This window comes from Drosophila biarmipes, chromosome 3L (assembly GCF_025231255.1).
Source record: "Drosophila biarmipes strain raj3 chromosome 3L, RU_DBia_V1.1, whole genome shotgun sequence".
Classification (NCBI taxonomy): domain Eukaryota; kingdom Metazoa; phylum Arthropoda; class Insecta; order Diptera; family Drosophilidae; genus Drosophila; species Drosophila biarmipes.
In genome coordinates this window covers 12,924,416-12,940,723 of record NC_066613.1, presented here as the reverse complement: position 1 = coordinate 12,940,723, position 16,308 = coordinate 12,924,416, and the positions used below count along the sequence as shown (strand labels likewise).

The window sequence follows — 16,308 nt, the reverse complement described above, 5'->3', positions numbered from 1 at the left end:
TGCGCTTTTATTGCCATGGACGTGTGTCGTCGGGGGGCAGAAATTGCGACTATGTCGTTCTCAAGGGGTGGACATCTAGGACATCTCGGACTGGTGGGAAAATATGAAATGTATATGGCCATGGCGGACAGGAAGTAATATACAACAAATGCGAAATGATATCTTCCCATTGATCTTTCGATTGGGCCAAAACGGGGTTGGACTTGCCGGCTTTTATTAATGGTTTTAGGTGGAACTCAGGGAATCGTTTTCGCTAAAGATCTGAATTGACTGGAAATGGGTAAGCTTATTAAAATGGTGATAAATGCTGGGTTTTTATATTTATATTTGCTCACAATAATATATATATCCCGATGGAAATAAATAGAATGTGTGCTAATTGTTTCATAAAACATTATTAAAGAGGCCCGATCTGTGTTTCTCCTTCGAAAATATCAATATAATTCCAATAACACAAATAGCTTGTAAATATTATACTTGGAAAAGAATTTAAATAACTATCTTTTTTACAATATTAAAAATTAAAAGTTGAAAATAAAAGCTAAGTAGGTGTCCTTAAATTATTGTCAGAAATTTTATAATTGTCAGAAAAAATGTGGTATAGGGTACAATTTTCTTTATATAAAAATAAAATGTAATTCCAAATTAGAATATTTGAAATATTTCCTTATCCAAATATGTATTTTCCCTCAAACTGAACCTCACTATCGAAAAGCAACTCCACAAAGACTGCCCCGCATTATGGGAATCCCCGTGAAAGGATTGTCCTTTGGTTAACTGCTGATAATGGCGACATATGTTTCTGTCACATTGTTTGGCATTTTTGCCGCTGTCTGCAACAGTTTGAACCTGCTGGGGAGTCCTGCCAGCATTTAGGCAAATTTTCGCACTCCTTTCGATCTCGCGCCCCCCCAAAAAAACAATTTACATAATTTCCAGCGATTTTCCGCAGCTCTTTCCTGATTTCCCAGTCTTTCGGCGGACTGGTGGTGGTGGTGCTGATGATTTCCGATGAAGGGCAAGGCAGAAGAGCTCCCCGAATGACGTTTGATGTGCGGTGGCAACGTTTTGTTTAAATCTCGGCTGTCGATTGTGACTATCATGAAAGTGGGCGTGTCCGCCAGCCACGTGACCGCACGCGCTGTGTTGAATTTAACACGGGACGCAGTCCTTGCGATCCCGAGACTTGGGTGCAATGCAAATGGGGTGCGGTCCCGGCCGAAATATATTTTTTAAACTTTATGCCCCGGCGGAGGACAGCGACGACGGACGCGTGCAGCCAATAAGTCCTTCATCACTTCCGCTTCAGTTCAGTTCCGTGATTTTGCACAAATAATGTTTTGATTGCGTGGCAGCGTGACGTGTAATTATTATCGCCGCACACAATCGCCAGCCACAAAGGCTAAGCCCTCGATTCCGGGGCCCTTGGCAAAGCAATTAAAATGATTTGCCAGATTGAAACCAGCCAGAAGATCCTACCAATCTCAGCTGGTAAAGGACCAATGAGGCGGGGATGGGAATCTAGCCTGAAAGAAGCTGGTTCTAGACTTAGAAAATGATATATTATAGAAGCACTTAGTATAAATGAGAATGACTAAACGAGTTTTATATATGTATTTTCTGCTTAAAAGATACCTAAAGTCCTAAAGTCATAAATCACTTTAATTAAAATGAGGGTAATCTATAGCCAGACATATTTATACTAAATAAATTACAAGGCTACATTTTTCTATTTCATCTATCTTAAACCTAGATCTTCCTATTAGTCTTTAATTATAGTACACTTTTAGATAAATGGTATATTTTAATTGAGAATTTTACCTGTATACATTTTTATTTTGCAACCATAAAGTCATAAATCAGTGTAATTAAAGTGAGTAAAAAGAATTAGTTAAAATGTCTGTGAAAATATCACAATAAATTACAAGGGTTATTATTTCTATATCATCCTTAAAAGACCCAGACCCTCCTAGAAGTCTTTAATTATAGGGAAACCTAAAAAAATCCAAGAAGAGTTTTAAGGACACTCACTCGACTGCCGCAATTCACAAATTAAAAATGGCTGACAAAAAATTATGCAAATTTCAGGGCCAATCCTTTACAGGACAGCGACAAAATTTCATTAAAACAGCAGCAGCAGCGCAAGAAATCTTTTGATAAGAATTAAAAACTTTGCGCTGAAGGACAATTGACAAGGCGGAAAAAAAGATGAGAGAAAAGAAACGAAAATAAAACATCAGAAATTGTGAAATGATGAAACAAGGAATTAAAACAAGCAATAATAAATATTATGGCAGTGCGGAAATGAGGGAGAAGTCGCTGAAATATTTAAATTTCGCCAAGCTGCTTTTATATAATTTTAATGTCCTTTTTTCCAGAGCCTCTTAAGGTCCGGCCAAGTGGAGTGCGACTTGCCGGCTGCTTTGCATAATTATATTCATTGAAAACTTATTTTCTTCAAGTTTTCCGCAGCAGGGAAAATATTAAAAAAAAAGGAGGAAAATCCGAGAACTGAATTGAGTTACATCGCAGAAGATGGCGAGAAGAGAAACAGTTTTTGACATTTAATTGCTAGAGAACTGCAGCGGGGAAGGGTCGCCGAGCGGCGGTGGAGAAACTGAGAAACGGAGAATCGGCGAAGAGCTGCGCCCAAATGCCCACCACTCCACTTGGAGAAACTCGTTTCAATGGCCTGTCCTGAAGATGCTGGAACCGCTGCCGCAGCATAAGAGGACCGAAAGCAGAGGAGCTCGTCCCAGAGAGAAGAAAAAATGTAACATGATTTAATGACATGAATTATTTATGAGTTTCCTGTCAATCAAAAATCACGTCAAAGCATTTTGATGGCGATGTCAACGCGCCAGTGAGCAAAACACACGACGATGCCTCGCAGAGGAGCGTTCTTCGAGGAGCGTAAAAAATAAAATAAGAGAAAATAAAACAAATAAAGACCCCAAGGTAGCTAAACATTTAGTTGGGTAAGAGGCTCTACTAAAGGTGAAGGTTCCAAATAAGAACATAGAAAACTTTTTAATAAAATAGATAGGAGTTATGAAACAAGAACAAATTAACAAAAACAGTGACAAATAATTCTATATCTCCCCTTTAAGGCCAAATCAAATTTGTAAAAGATTGTACTCAAAGCCAATCATTGGAAATTTGTTTTCATATAAATAATAATTGAAAAATTAGCTAAATTTTTGCTTATATTTTATGTATTATTTCCTTAATTTAATAAATATTCTAAAAAAAAGATCTAGTCCCCTTTTTATCTCTTAAATTTAATGCCATAAATTCCGAATACGAAACATCCCCTTTGCAGCCAATCAATATTTTTATAAATGCCAACAAATAGCTGCACAAATGATATGCTAATTTCTAAGCTTTTTAATCAAGCCAAAACCCGCTGAGAATTTGCATTTTGTTTACATTTTTCCCCATTGTTTGGCCAGGCCAAAAGTGTGTGAGCAATGTTGCCCTTCGAATGAAATCAATCATGTAATTTATGTTAGCATAATATGCCCGCCAACAGACAATTCCTGATCCAGCCTGCCGCCGAAATGGACTGCCAAGAAATAAATATTTAACAATAATTGATTTAAAAGTCGCATGCAAATGTCCCGAAGGACGAGACTCGCGTCTTCCACGGTTTAAGCCGCTTGGCACGTGGGTAAAACAGCGGCTGCTTTCGCAATGGGGTGTACCTTCTTCACTTTTCTCCCCCATTTTCCATTTCCCTGGGCCGCTAAGCAAACATCCTGGTTCCGGGATATTCGGACTTGGCCTGCGCCTTTTAAGCGTGAAATTATAGAGAATATCCTTTAAAAAGCTTTTGATTTCGCCTGCCTGCGTGAGGTCCGCCGTCCCATCCAAGGCGTGTATGCAAATGGCCTTCATCTGCTTAGCGCAAAAAGTTGTTTTCTTATTTTCCAAGGCGACCCAAGTGGCTCCAGCCCCGCGATTTCCTTGCCCCCCATTCTTCCAGGCTAAATCGCATTTGCATGTCTTTGTCTGAAGTTGACCTCGTCCTGTTGAAGTTGCCGCTGCGTCAGGTGTTGCCTACAGGATACTAATGTCCCCCTGTTAACGCTCTTAATGGCACAGACAAGCTGCCTGCATAATGGAGTCCTCCCCCTGCACCGCCCCCCCTCCAGATCCTCCTTGGACTTGGCATCCTCCTCCGTTTTTTTGCCAACCCACAACTGTCTTCATCTGTCAGCTGCATTCATTCACCTGCTCCCGTCTAATGTTAATGGCATCTCCTGGGCCAATGCATCAGGCCTTTTTGAGTGAGTGCCGGGGACCTTAGAAAAACTAGCTCAGCGGCCAGTCGATGACAAAGGATTCGAGAAGGAAGCCGAACTAGAAATGGGAGAGGTAAGCCAGACTCTACACTTTGGGGATAACGAGCTAGGAATGTATTCCCTTCTGAAGAATTTGTTAATTATGAAATTATTGAGACAGTATATAGGACAGTATATAGGTTGGCATTCAACTTTTTTATGATGTATAAAATCAATAAAACGTCTTTATTAGCGGATTATCAAATATTATTTACTATAATACTTAAAAAACCGCGAAAATAACCATTTAAAAATGTTTTAAAATGACTTGTTCTTACATACTTTTATTTTTATAACATTATATAATTTTAATTTCCATTTATTTTAAAACTATATTATTTTATTCTATCCTCAACACCTCAATGAAGTTTCTAAAATTCCTTTATGATCGTGATGATGGTATTTCTTTGTCATATTTTTATTCAACTTGTTTTTCCATAATTTGAGGAATATTTTTGGATGAAGATAGTACAAAGATAGTACCAGATGGTACGCTCCTCTGGCAACCGATATACCCACTCCTCCGACTCGTACCCTCGTACCCATTTGGGTAGCCGGGTAGACAACAGAAATTAGCATTACTTCCGAGTGATCGCAATCTGCGCATACTAATTGCTCGGCCCGGCGACTGCGGGCTCTGGGATTCATTCATTCATGGGGGCAATCATTGAAGGAAGGCCCCAGCGCCAAACTTGGCATTACCTGAATGATTCCGATTCTGATTCTGCTGAGCTCGTCTCTGCTGTGCTGGGCTGTGATTTTTTCCAGCCTGTCTAGACGCTGCATATAAGGCAGCGGCGACTGGAGACCGAAGACTGGAGACGGAAGACTGAAGACTGAAGACCGGAGAACCGAGCCACAAGACGCTATGCAATGCAGAGAGCCTTCTTGTCTCCTCGGTTTGATTCTCGGGAAAACGGGAACCCTTGGCTTTCCTGCGAAACGGGCACAAAACACCAATCATCCAACATCATTGTCAACACGCCAGCGTCATCGTCTCTGTGTCGTCGGTCCATAAACGGAGTTTGACCAGCCACCATTTAAGGATCGCGGCTCTGCGGACTGTCATAACTCCTGGTAGGCGTACCATGCCGGGGATCTCCATTCGAGCGCCATCGCAGCACTATGCGATGATCTCGGAACCAGCGGTTCCAATGCGATTCCATACCATCATCGCATTGCCAAACGTCCAAAAAAGGCGCAGACGCCGCAGCTTCATGACGCGCGTTGGGAATATCCAAGCACCGTGGTCATACTTTCCCTGCCCAAAGACCCGGTCTCCCCAGACCATATATATTTCCTTTCTTTTCCGAGAGCCCCAGCTCGCCAGCTGGTTCTCAAGCGCTCTAAGTGTCAAGCGTCAATTGCCGTTGAAGTTTATTGCCTTGGCAGCAATTAAAGCCATTTTTTGCTTAGTTTTGGGCTCGGCTCCATGCGACCAAAATCAATCCACTTTGATTTGATTTCTTGATTGGCTGTCGGGGGAATTGAAATGCATAATTGAATTATCAAATTAGAGTTGGTGTTTGGATAAATAATTGTTATTCAGCGGGAAGTTTGAATGAGTCACTGGGTGTTTGTGGGTTCAATTTATTGCCTTTTAATGCAATTAGGATTATTACATTAAATCTGCACAAGTCTAGGTGCTTTAATACTCTTGTTAAAATAGTTATGCTTGTCAAAGGTATTGTAGAAAATCCCTGAACATATTTTACATAGCAGTAAATCCTTTGAACAATTCAATTATACAAATAAGAAGTGCTCTCTCGAAGTCCCTAACTCCTGGCTTACTGCAATTTGGCTAAGTAAGTTTTTATTGCTACCGGTTTGGCTTCGCCCGAGGCTTCCATTTCCCTCCACTCTGCAGCTTTCTTTTCATATAACTCAAAGAGAAAAATTCATCACCGCAATATGCGCAACACACACTGCTAAAAAATGAAGAAAACTGGGGAAAAAAGAAGTGGCTGTGGCAGTGGCAGGAAAATTGTCATAAAGGTGCAACTGACAACAGCAGAAGAGGAGACAGCGAGGTTAGTAAATTTCAATTTATATGCAGAGAGAACAGTGAGTGAAAAGGCAGACACAGGACACAGGACATGGGATTCTAGAGGATGAGGACGAGGATGAGGACCGGGACAGGACAGGCACACACAGAACGCACAGTCAAGGAGCCAGCGCAAAAAGTGTCAACGTTATATTTTCTCGAATTTTCCAAGATTTTTCGTGCCATTTTATTTCCCTTCCTTGCTGTCATTTTCTTTTTATTTTTGGATGCCAGCGACGCAAGTGGAAAACGCAATTTCATTAGACAAATTGAAAAAAATAAGTGCAAGCGTACACAACAACAAGAGCCAAAGGCTATGTGCCAGCTTCCCATGTACATCCTATATAGCATATATATCCTTTCATGTACCTAGGCTAACCTATGTATCCAGAAGACTGACGCCATATTGCGGACAATCTGAAGTTTTTCGCTGGTCGTTTGCCATTCGTTACGATTGTTTTTCCCCCGCACATACATGTAGGAGCGGAGTGGAGTGTATATACAGAGACGTGGAGCATCCTCGTCCTTTTCCAACAGGATGCTGCGCGCGCGTTGAAAAGAGGCGGAGACTCGCTGCCCAAACGGAAAAAATAAAACAACACTTTGGAGCTGCGAGGAGCACGGCGGAAACACAGAGAAAAAGCCAAAGAAAGCACTGAATGCAGCCCGGGGACCTCTTCCTTGTCAACGCACTCGGTTCGGCAGCCCTCGCCTATCCGCACTTTCCCCACTTTCCCCACTTTTCCGACTTTTCCGCTTTCCCCCAAAAACGATGCGACGTCGCTGATTGGAAGCTTCGGCAACCGGCTCGTTTTTGGGGCGGAGCAAAAGCTCTCGTCGCAGTGGCGCCGCCAAATGGGGGTACGTTTTCCATTCAAAAGGGGGTTTGACTTTATACAAATTAGAAATTATTAAATCAAAATTTTATGAGGGATTTTTTGTTAATATATTTTATAGTTGGTATTCAGTAAAATGTAGTAATTTTTTATTAGATTTTAATATACTTTACTTTTATTGGTGGCTTACAAAATATCAATTTCCCGGGCAGCGGCTATCATGCCAACAAACCCTTCGGTCACCTCGCGGGCCACCGGGATTATATCCTCAGGGGGAAGTAAAAAACCTAGAGCGCCTTTATCACGTAGCTCGATGGTATAGGGTATTTTGATGTTCTTCACCGCATAGGCCCATTCCTTGCCCGATCCAGAGACCTCATCTAAAAGATTTCAAACATTCAATTTAGAAAATTTAAACTTAAATACTATAAAACCCACATAATGTTGTAGCACTGGAACCATAGGTGAACACAGTTCCGTATCTCCTGTAAAGGGCGTCCGAAAAGCCCTTGGCCACGTGCATCATTTGGGGATAGTGTTCGGGGAACTCGAGAGCGGTATGTCCCCAGGGCGAGAGAACGTACTGGCCATAGGAATGCAGCGATATGTAGATCTTAATGCTGCCATCGGGTATTGAGTTGTTTATATAGGAAGTTAGCTGACTGATCTCGGGGTCCGATTCCGCCGAAGGTCCTCCATACAGCTGCGAACAAGGATCCGAATCAGCTCCAGTCACTGAGTGTGGAATTTATTAAATGTAAGCAGTTATAAAATAATATGCTTAAATAATAATTATCAAATATCTTTATCTTTATAGCCAACTTACACATCCAGAGGTAATCAAAGTTACGATTCAAATCGGTTCCGATGCACTCGCCCGTGGGATCCGAGGGCAGTCGGGACTTTCGCCACAGACGTTCCTACAAGTCATGGAAAATAGATTATCGCTGATTAATAGAGCTAATTGATTACTACTTGGTAAGTAGTAGGCGATAAGATAGCCGGCGCTATAATGATATCGGCACGCTTTTGATCCCATCAGAAATCTAATCGCTTGGCGTTGGCGGCTCCTTCAATTCCATTCATTATTTAATTACGTAAATAGTTAAACAATTTACACTCACCACTTCGTGCGAATAAGTAAAACCGTCTACATTCAGCACTGGGATAATATACCAGTCGACATTCTGAGCAATATCCCTAACTGCTGGATTGCGGGGGACCAGCAGCTCATCGATGAAGTAGGTGATCGTCGATGAGGTAATCCACTCGCGGGCATGAATGTTAGACTCTATAAAAACAGCGGGATTTCCCTCTTTATAGGAAATCTTAACACCCCTAATAGGTCTGCCCTCATAGGAGTTTCCGATGCTGAAAGGAGTGACTATATGCGGATAACGAGACTCGATCACATCCAACCAGGCGTAGATTTCTTCAAGAGTGTGAAACTGAGTCCACTCCATGGAAGTTATTCGCTGTTTGGGTCTCTGAGCATCAATGTGGGTCTGGACATTGTCGATCTTGAGGTTGTATGTAAAATTGTGGGTGCTCAAAAGGCTTTCAAAGGTCTCCTGATATTGAGGAGGCAGCATTAGGTCCGAGGATTCACCTAAGTGTCGAGCCTCACGCCAACTGCTGAGCTGTAGGAAAGGAGACTTTTAATAAGGATAACCTTAGTTTAAGTAGGTTAAACCCACCTTGAGAGCCTTCTCCTGGGCATTCAGCAGCTTGAACTGCTCCAGATCGTCAATCCTCACATTGTAGACCTTGTAATTATCATACCGCACCTGCTCCACGCCCCAAGCCAGACTGAAAAGTCCAACAAATAGGAGAACTTTAAGCAACATACCGCTTTATTGAAAAGCCACGGGTGAACTGTCGAAGCCCGAAGAATTGCAGTCTGATTAGGCTGGCATTATCGCAACGACTGCCCATTGAGAAACGTATTTTTTTACTCTTTTATCAGCTATAAAAGAACTATTTTGGGCCGGGCAAAAAACCCAAATAAAGGGCGAAGACTTGAAGCAGTTCGAGTTGTCTGGGCAGGCGAGCGAGCACTTGGTACTTAGGCTGTCTCTCAACTTTGCACATAAATTTTGTGCAACGGCAGCCCATTTCATTGTAGGTCATTGCATAATGAAGTTACCGCCCCGAGGCACATAAATTTCCCCCGAGCTCGAGGAGATTTCAGCCCGCTTTCTGTTCGCTGTCTTCTGTTTGACTTGCGGCGCTTAGTGCGAACATTTTGTTTAGGCCTGTTTCGGCCGGGGTTTCGCCTTCAGTCACATTCCCAGTTTCAGTTGCTTTTTTTATGTCCTGTGGCGAGTGCTTAAAGGACTTCGTCCTGGGCTTTGGTCATATTTTGCGCGGGTATTAGAGGAACACGACCTGGTCGTTGTCACCGCATGAGGTGCGTCAACGTGTGTCCTGTGTGGCAGGGAGAGGTGTGAGGACTCCTTAAGTGACCTGGACATGAAAGGCGCATCAAAGTGGATTTCCAACCGGGAAAGCGGCGAGCCTGCAACTACAGGGGTGGCACAAAATATTTCGCAAAAATGTTAATGGCTGTGTGAAATATCGGTGGAAAATGCTAAACTTTCAGCAGGATTCAATCTGTTTAACTTTCGACTGCCCACCACAGAAGGGTGAAGAATTACTGCCTCTTCATTAAATCAGGGATTTAACAAGCATTTACAAGTCTCTAAAGGCAGCCATAAAGTATCTGAAGGGTGTGCCAAATTTTCATATTAATTTTAGGATGTTTTTTATGTTTAGCATGGAGAAGTCTTGCTCCCAAAACTCGTACACCTTTATAGAATTTTTATTTCATTAAAATATTCTTTGATATTACATAAATTGTGTATTAAAACTTTCTGAGCTCTTAAGGATGAGCCCAATAGGTTTCACCCATAAAATATGTTGTACGAAATTTAAGTTTAACAAACTTGAAAGGAGTTTCCTGTCATAGAATCAGACAAAAACCTAGGCAATCCATATATTTCTCCTAATCTGTGAATAACTAAAGAATAATGGGACACTTCGCTACTTATATTGCACTGATGCTGGCTTCCTGGGGAGTGCGCCTTCGTCCACGACTCTATGTACCTTCGGGGTATTCGGTTCTGCGTCTGCAGATCTGCAACATTACCCGGTCCTTTCTGGAGGCCAATCTATATACTGCCTTCACGATACTGATACTACAGATGCCCTCGCCCATGTTTACAACCCATAAAGGACGCAACTTCAAGTTCCTCTTCGTACTGCCCTACATGTTGCAGTACTTCACTTGTTTGTGGAGCACGGCACAAAATATCAAGGATATGCTGACCGAGCCGGAGTTGCTGACCGTCAAGGATTATCTACCAGCTCACCTGAAAATGATCGCGATTCTGGGATTGCAGCTACTGGGAATGATAGAAATTGGTTTCGTTCTATTCTACAGCCTGAAAAAGGAACTCCAGCCGGTGGCGAAATGAATGAAGAAAAAGCAGAATGAAGAAGAAGGAGATCCAACAGTAGCTATAAGATGGAATTAAAGCTTCTGCTGCCTAGCCAACTCCTTTCAGCAATTAGCAGCGGATTATTTGATTAGCTCGCTAATTGCCTTGTCCTCAACACCGCACCAAATAAATTTTGTGAACACTTACCTCTTATCAGCGGCCATAAAGGCGAGCCAAGCGGGATTAAAGCCGACTGGGTGGCGCAGGATTACAAGTCCTGCGGCGAAAACTTGCGCCGAAACTTTCGACACCTCTTGGCGGCGTGGAAATTGCGGAAAACTTTTTAACCAAAGGCGAACACAACACTTGTCGTGGCGCGTGCGATAAGCCCGCCTCGCATTTTTAATTGCCAAAGTCCTTGGAACTTGTGGCGGCCCAAGGGACTCGCTTAAAGCAACCTTTAAAGTGTCATAAATATCGCGGTGCTAACATTTCCTGCAGCACTTTTAATTGTCTCGCGGTTGGCTGGGGTGACAAAAAGTGTAAGGCGACCATAACATAAATCTCAGTGCCTGGCCGGGCGCACATGTCGTATGCTTAATATTTTTCACTCACTCGCGAAAAAATGTCAATGCCGGAAAGCGTTTAGCATTCACTTTTTTCTCTGTTCGCCGTGGATTTAATTAGCCTCAAAACGTCCCCGGAAAATGGCAGCCTGGCATGCCACATGGCAAGTGTCCTCGCTTTTCAGCCGGAGGGTCAGTCAGGATAAGCCAAGGAAGTGGCCCCGGCCAAGGAAGGAAGTTGCATGTTCGGCCTCAAGTTCAATTTGCTGGTTTCAGCCACATTTTTGGACAGCCAGCGAAGGTTTTGGGTGGGAAAAAGCTGGGAGAGGAAAAAATTTAGATGAGAGATGGGAACCTGATTCATAGTGGAAGTTTTCTAGACAAGAACCTGGTTGATATAAAAGCAGTTTTATCATTTTGTAATCCAAGAAAATTGAAATATCATACCTCACCTTTTTAAGTTTCTTAATTCATAGGAATGTCAGTTAAAAAAATGTCCAGTAGGTTTTTTAAATTGCTACCAAGAAAGAGATTTTATTTTTCTAAAAACAAAAATTATTCTTTAAGCTTATATTAAAAATGCATACATAAATATATAATTTAATAACTTTAATTACTGACTTTTAGGGGAATAGAAAAATTGCATTAAATTTGCATTAAAAAGCACGAATGTTTGTGTAACATCATAACCAAGTCTTAAACCAAAATGAGTTCCTGAAAATGCTGTAAACCAGTCAAGCAGGCGAATACCTACTTTATTAAAATTAAAACAGACCATTCTCACCTAAATCTATTCTGCATGTTGCTCGCCCATTAAACGCTACATCTGTGAGTACGAACTGCCGATCGTTATCATGGCAATTATAATTTTCTGCCTTGAGCAGGCCGCTCTATTGTTAATTTGACTCCATTTCCAGGTGGAAAATACCAGGAACAATTGCGGCTAAGTGGTTCCATGCGTTGACACGCCCAACTGGAGCGGCAATTACCCGGGAATAATTAACGCTGAGGCATCGCTATCTAATTGCCGGACGGGCACGCTTGTGTGATCATCTCGTTGTCCGATCCCGATACATGGTAGTCATCCCAAGCCCATATCCCAAATAACCCCCATTCCAGAGACGTGACAGCCTCTGCAACAAGTGCCACCTTGACTTTTCGCTGGGGGCGTGGCACATGCCAATGCGATGTGATGATGATGACGATGTGCCGTGTTCAGTAAGCGATTATTTTTTCAGTTGAGCATTTCTTCGGCGCGAATTGTTTTTATTTCGTGTGTTTTTATTGGGAACGTCGTCGCTCGCAGCTATTTATTGTTAAATGAAGCGATTTGTTTGTTGTCATTATGCGTCGAAGCGTTAAAACATTTTCGCTTTATTTTTTCTACTCTCGAAAAATTGTTTTTGCACTGCCGCAAAGCGAGAAATTTGGGAGTGGGTGTGAGGCGATAGAACAGTGGAATATGGTAGCAATAGCCCCGGGTTGAAGTGGTTGGGATTTTTTGGCACATCGTCGGTGGCTCAGGTGGTTGTGCGTGGCTGGGATGAGGGTTAAGCGGTAAGTGGTTGGAGCGAATTCTAAGCGCCGTTGTCGATGTGTGAATTCCAAACAAGCTGCGGCAGCTGTTAAACATCAAGGCAGAGTTGGAGAAATAAAAAAAAATTGTTACCATTTTTCTACAGCTTTTTTTGAAGCTGAATAAAACATGGTTAGGGATTCCTCTAGATTTAGGGAAAGGCGTTTTTGTAGCCCTTCTCTGCGCTTCTCACTAAGTTTAACTGCTTGACAAAAATTAGAAATCTTGTTAAAGTAGTATTTATATAAAACACATTATAAAGGAAAGGTCAAAATGCGTAATTTCTTTAAAATCGCACCCTTTTGGACAATTTTTTGAATAGGTTTCCTCCAGGGACCATTTATCATGGGCACCACGCACCCCAACTCCTTCCTGCTCACATCATTGACTTAAGTCCACCTTGACATTCTTTCGACTTGCAGCTGAGAACCCACATCAGCGATCTCAGACATGCTAACTAAGCCCTTCACCTCGATGTGGATGTATCTGCGGCTATGGATGTGGATGTAAATGTGGATATGCTGATGCCACCGTGGGCGTTTGTCTCCGCCTAATCCGCTTTTAAAGTAAGTAACAAAGTAGAGAAAATAAAACGCAAACCGGAAATCACAAGTCAAGTTGATGAACTGTCGCTGCGGAGCTGTCCTCGGTTGAAAATCGGGCAGACGCACACACAAAAGACATGGCACCTGCAAAAAACTTTGCAGACACATTTGGACCCTTTGCCGTTGCCATTTGCCCCATTCTGATGCCCCATTCCGAGTCCCATTCCCCCTGTCCGTTAGAGATTTACGCATTTATTTTGCATTTTTTATTTACCGCAGCAAACATGCGCGCAGATTTAAGCAAAAATCGCAGGCTGAAAAGCAAAGGGCAACGAGTTGAGAGTGGAGTTGAGTTGGTTAGACACATTTTTCGGTTCGCTTGTCGATTTGCCTGCGTTGACATGACAAAAGGCGCAGATCTGCATACATTTGCATGTCATTGGACACTGGTGGATCGCCCCATCGGGCAAGGACACTGAAATCCCCCGAAGACATTCGTTTGCCCACGTTAACAATATGTTAAGTTGGCCTAAGACAGCCTCGCAAACTGCAGATACATTTCCTCGGCCTCAACGAGTTAATCGCTTAATGTCGCTCCTCCCCAGCCTTTTGAGTCATTTGTCAGCTGTCTGTTGTGACTTTTCAGGGGGTTTTGGGTGAGGTATTTTCCTTTCCATGGTGGGCATAATTGTAATTTGTTTGAATTAACCAATGGCAGATCTAGTCATTGACAGCCAGGCCTCGCCACTTAAAAATGCCCAAATTTATGGCCAGTCCCTGGACCATTAACAAAAGTAGCAAATTGCTTTCGACTGGTCAGCACTCGAGGCTAATGTCCTCACTATTTACTGACCAAAGATCTCCCCCCTTTCGAAAGGTAATAAATATCAAAAGCACCCTGGAGGCAAATATTTACTTTAAAATTGAAACCCCTCAACCCACTCGCATTTTTCCCTGCTTGCTCGAGCTGCGTAAGTGCGTGAAAGGGTTGGCAGGCTTAAAAAAATAAATGTGGGAAAAGAATCCTTTAATGGCCTCGCTTTTTGATGTTTCCTGAGCCCTGGGTGTTGGCAGGCAATTGGCCAACTCCCCCAAGTCCACACATCAATAGATTTGAGGCTCTATCTTAGCCCATCAATAAGAAACGTTGTGTGCGTTGGTGAAATTCAATTTTAGGCCGTTTTCGGCATTTTTATTGCTTGCTAAATTGTTTTTATAGGCCCTCCGCAACCAGCCAGAAGCTCTTCTTCCGGGCCACTTTAATTTCTTTATTTCCACTGTATTTTTTCCTGGTTTTTTCCGTTCTGTCGGTTGCTATCTCGCTGCTCTTGTTGTTGCCGCAATTGCCAGACCATAAAAATTAACAATTAACAGAGCGCTCGGAATGAACAATCTCAAATCGCGGCTTACAAAATAGCCGTGGAAATGCCATGCTATAAAATTGAAAAAATGGCGTGTCGCAGAGGGGGAAAATGGGGCAGAGGAACATGTGAAAATTGGAGGTTGTGAATTTGGAAATGCTCTATAATTTAATAATAAAATTTTTTACTCGCATAAATGTTATGATATGATATCATAGCATTAGAAATATTTAAACTTATCCATGTTTTCAATTTAAATTAAAATTAAACGTTATTTCATTTAAATTTATTCTACCAAACTTATGATTTTAAAATAGTAATTGTCTTAGGACTATTCCGACAAAAATTATACCTTTAGACAATGAAACACATAAAAATTAAAATTATATTTGGCCTTATTCCAACATCTTGCATTGTTCATGTACCCCATATCAAGCTCATTCTTATAAAGAGCATAATTATGAGGCGGAAGACTGCAAACCGTGCCGACCAACGGACAGCGCGGACAAAAAGGGTTATGAATGTGAAATTGTCATGCAAGAATTAGCCATGTTCTATGTTCTGGCCACGTCGCGAGTATTTCGTTACATTTTGTATTTATTTTAACCCGTTTCACCCCTACTTCAATATTTTTTCTGATTTCGCTGGTTTTGTGGCTAACCGTCACGTCAGGCAGGCAGGCTTTTTATGGCTCCATTCGGCCCGGAATGTCAGCAATTATTTCCGAAATGCTGGAAAAACATTGCTAAATGTTTGCCATGTTTGCCTGACGCTCAGGAAACGTAAACATTTAGTGTAGTCGGTGTAGGTTCGCCCACTCTGCCGGAGAAAACCCATTCCCCCCATTGTGCAGTTTTCCTAGCCCACCCCCGCCGAACTGGCCAAGTCACCTCATATGCATTCATAACTAACCCGATGGAAAATGCATTTTAATGTGCGCAAAAATCCAATTTAAATTCAGAGCATTTTCCCTCTTCTCGGCAGACGCAGCATGCAATCACAAAATTAGTTGACGACGAGATAAGAATTTTAGTGCTCTGCGACATAAAAATATTATACATATATAAATGGGGAGGGATATAGGGGGTGTCATAGGGAGTAATGCGTATAAATCAACGAAATAGGGGAAGCAGCTGCAAACAAATTCCAAATAATTCCCGTGAGCGACGTGGAAAATTCATTTGACAAAATGCACAAAAAAGCAATTTCGAGCTGCAGACAAATTGAAATGTACGCAAGGAGCAGGTGCTGCTCAAGGGGGCGGTGGGTGGTGGGGGCTGGGCGTGGTGCTGCAGTGACAGTTGGGTAAATAAATATGTATATCCTAACATATATATAGTAGGGGTATATAGGGAAAAGGCGAGGCGACACTCGGCCATGTATTTTGGGTACGAAGATGCAGCCACCACCTAAAAGTATGCTACGAAAACAGACGAAGCTGCTGCTGCTTCTTCTTCCCCGGCTGCCGTATGTGAGAGGCCCCTACGCCTGTGTGTGTGCTGTGCCTGTGCTTTGTGTGTGTGTGTGTGTGTATCTGTGTGGTGTGCCATTCGCCATTCGCGCGTTGAAAATAGGAGGAGCTGAGAAAAACTTTCCA

At 42.3% G+C, this 16,308-nt stretch overlaps 2 protein-coding genes across 2 annotated transcripts; one reads left to right on the top strand and one right to left on the bottom strand.

The window, feature by feature from the left end:
* Positions 1–7,350: 7,350 nt before the first annotated feature.
* LOC108028053 (zinc carboxypeptidase) lies at positions 7,351–9,079 on the bottom strand. The gene is made up of 5 exons (XM_017099692.2): positions 8,921–9,079; positions 8,348–8,863; positions 8,050–8,143; positions 7,662–7,958; positions 7,351–7,603 (listed from the first exon to the last, which is right to left on the bottom strand). The coding sequence occupies exons 1-5, from the start codon at positions 9,068–9,070 to the stop codon at positions 7,410–7,412; spliced, it is 1,251 nt and encodes a 416-aa protein (XP_016955181.1). The 5' UTR covers positions 9,071–9,079; the 3' UTR covers positions 7,351–7,409.
* Positions 9,080–10,173: 1,094 nt separating this feature from the next.
* Positions 10,174–10,876, top strand: LOC108028217 (uncharacterized). The gene has a single exon (XM_017099881.3). It carries the CDS (start codon positions 10,253–10,255, stop codon positions 10,697–10,699), a length of 447 nt encoding a protein of 148 aa, XP_016955370.1. The 5' UTR covers positions 10,174–10,252; the 3' UTR covers positions 10,700–10,876.
* Positions 10,877–16,308: the final 5,432 nt, after the last annotated feature.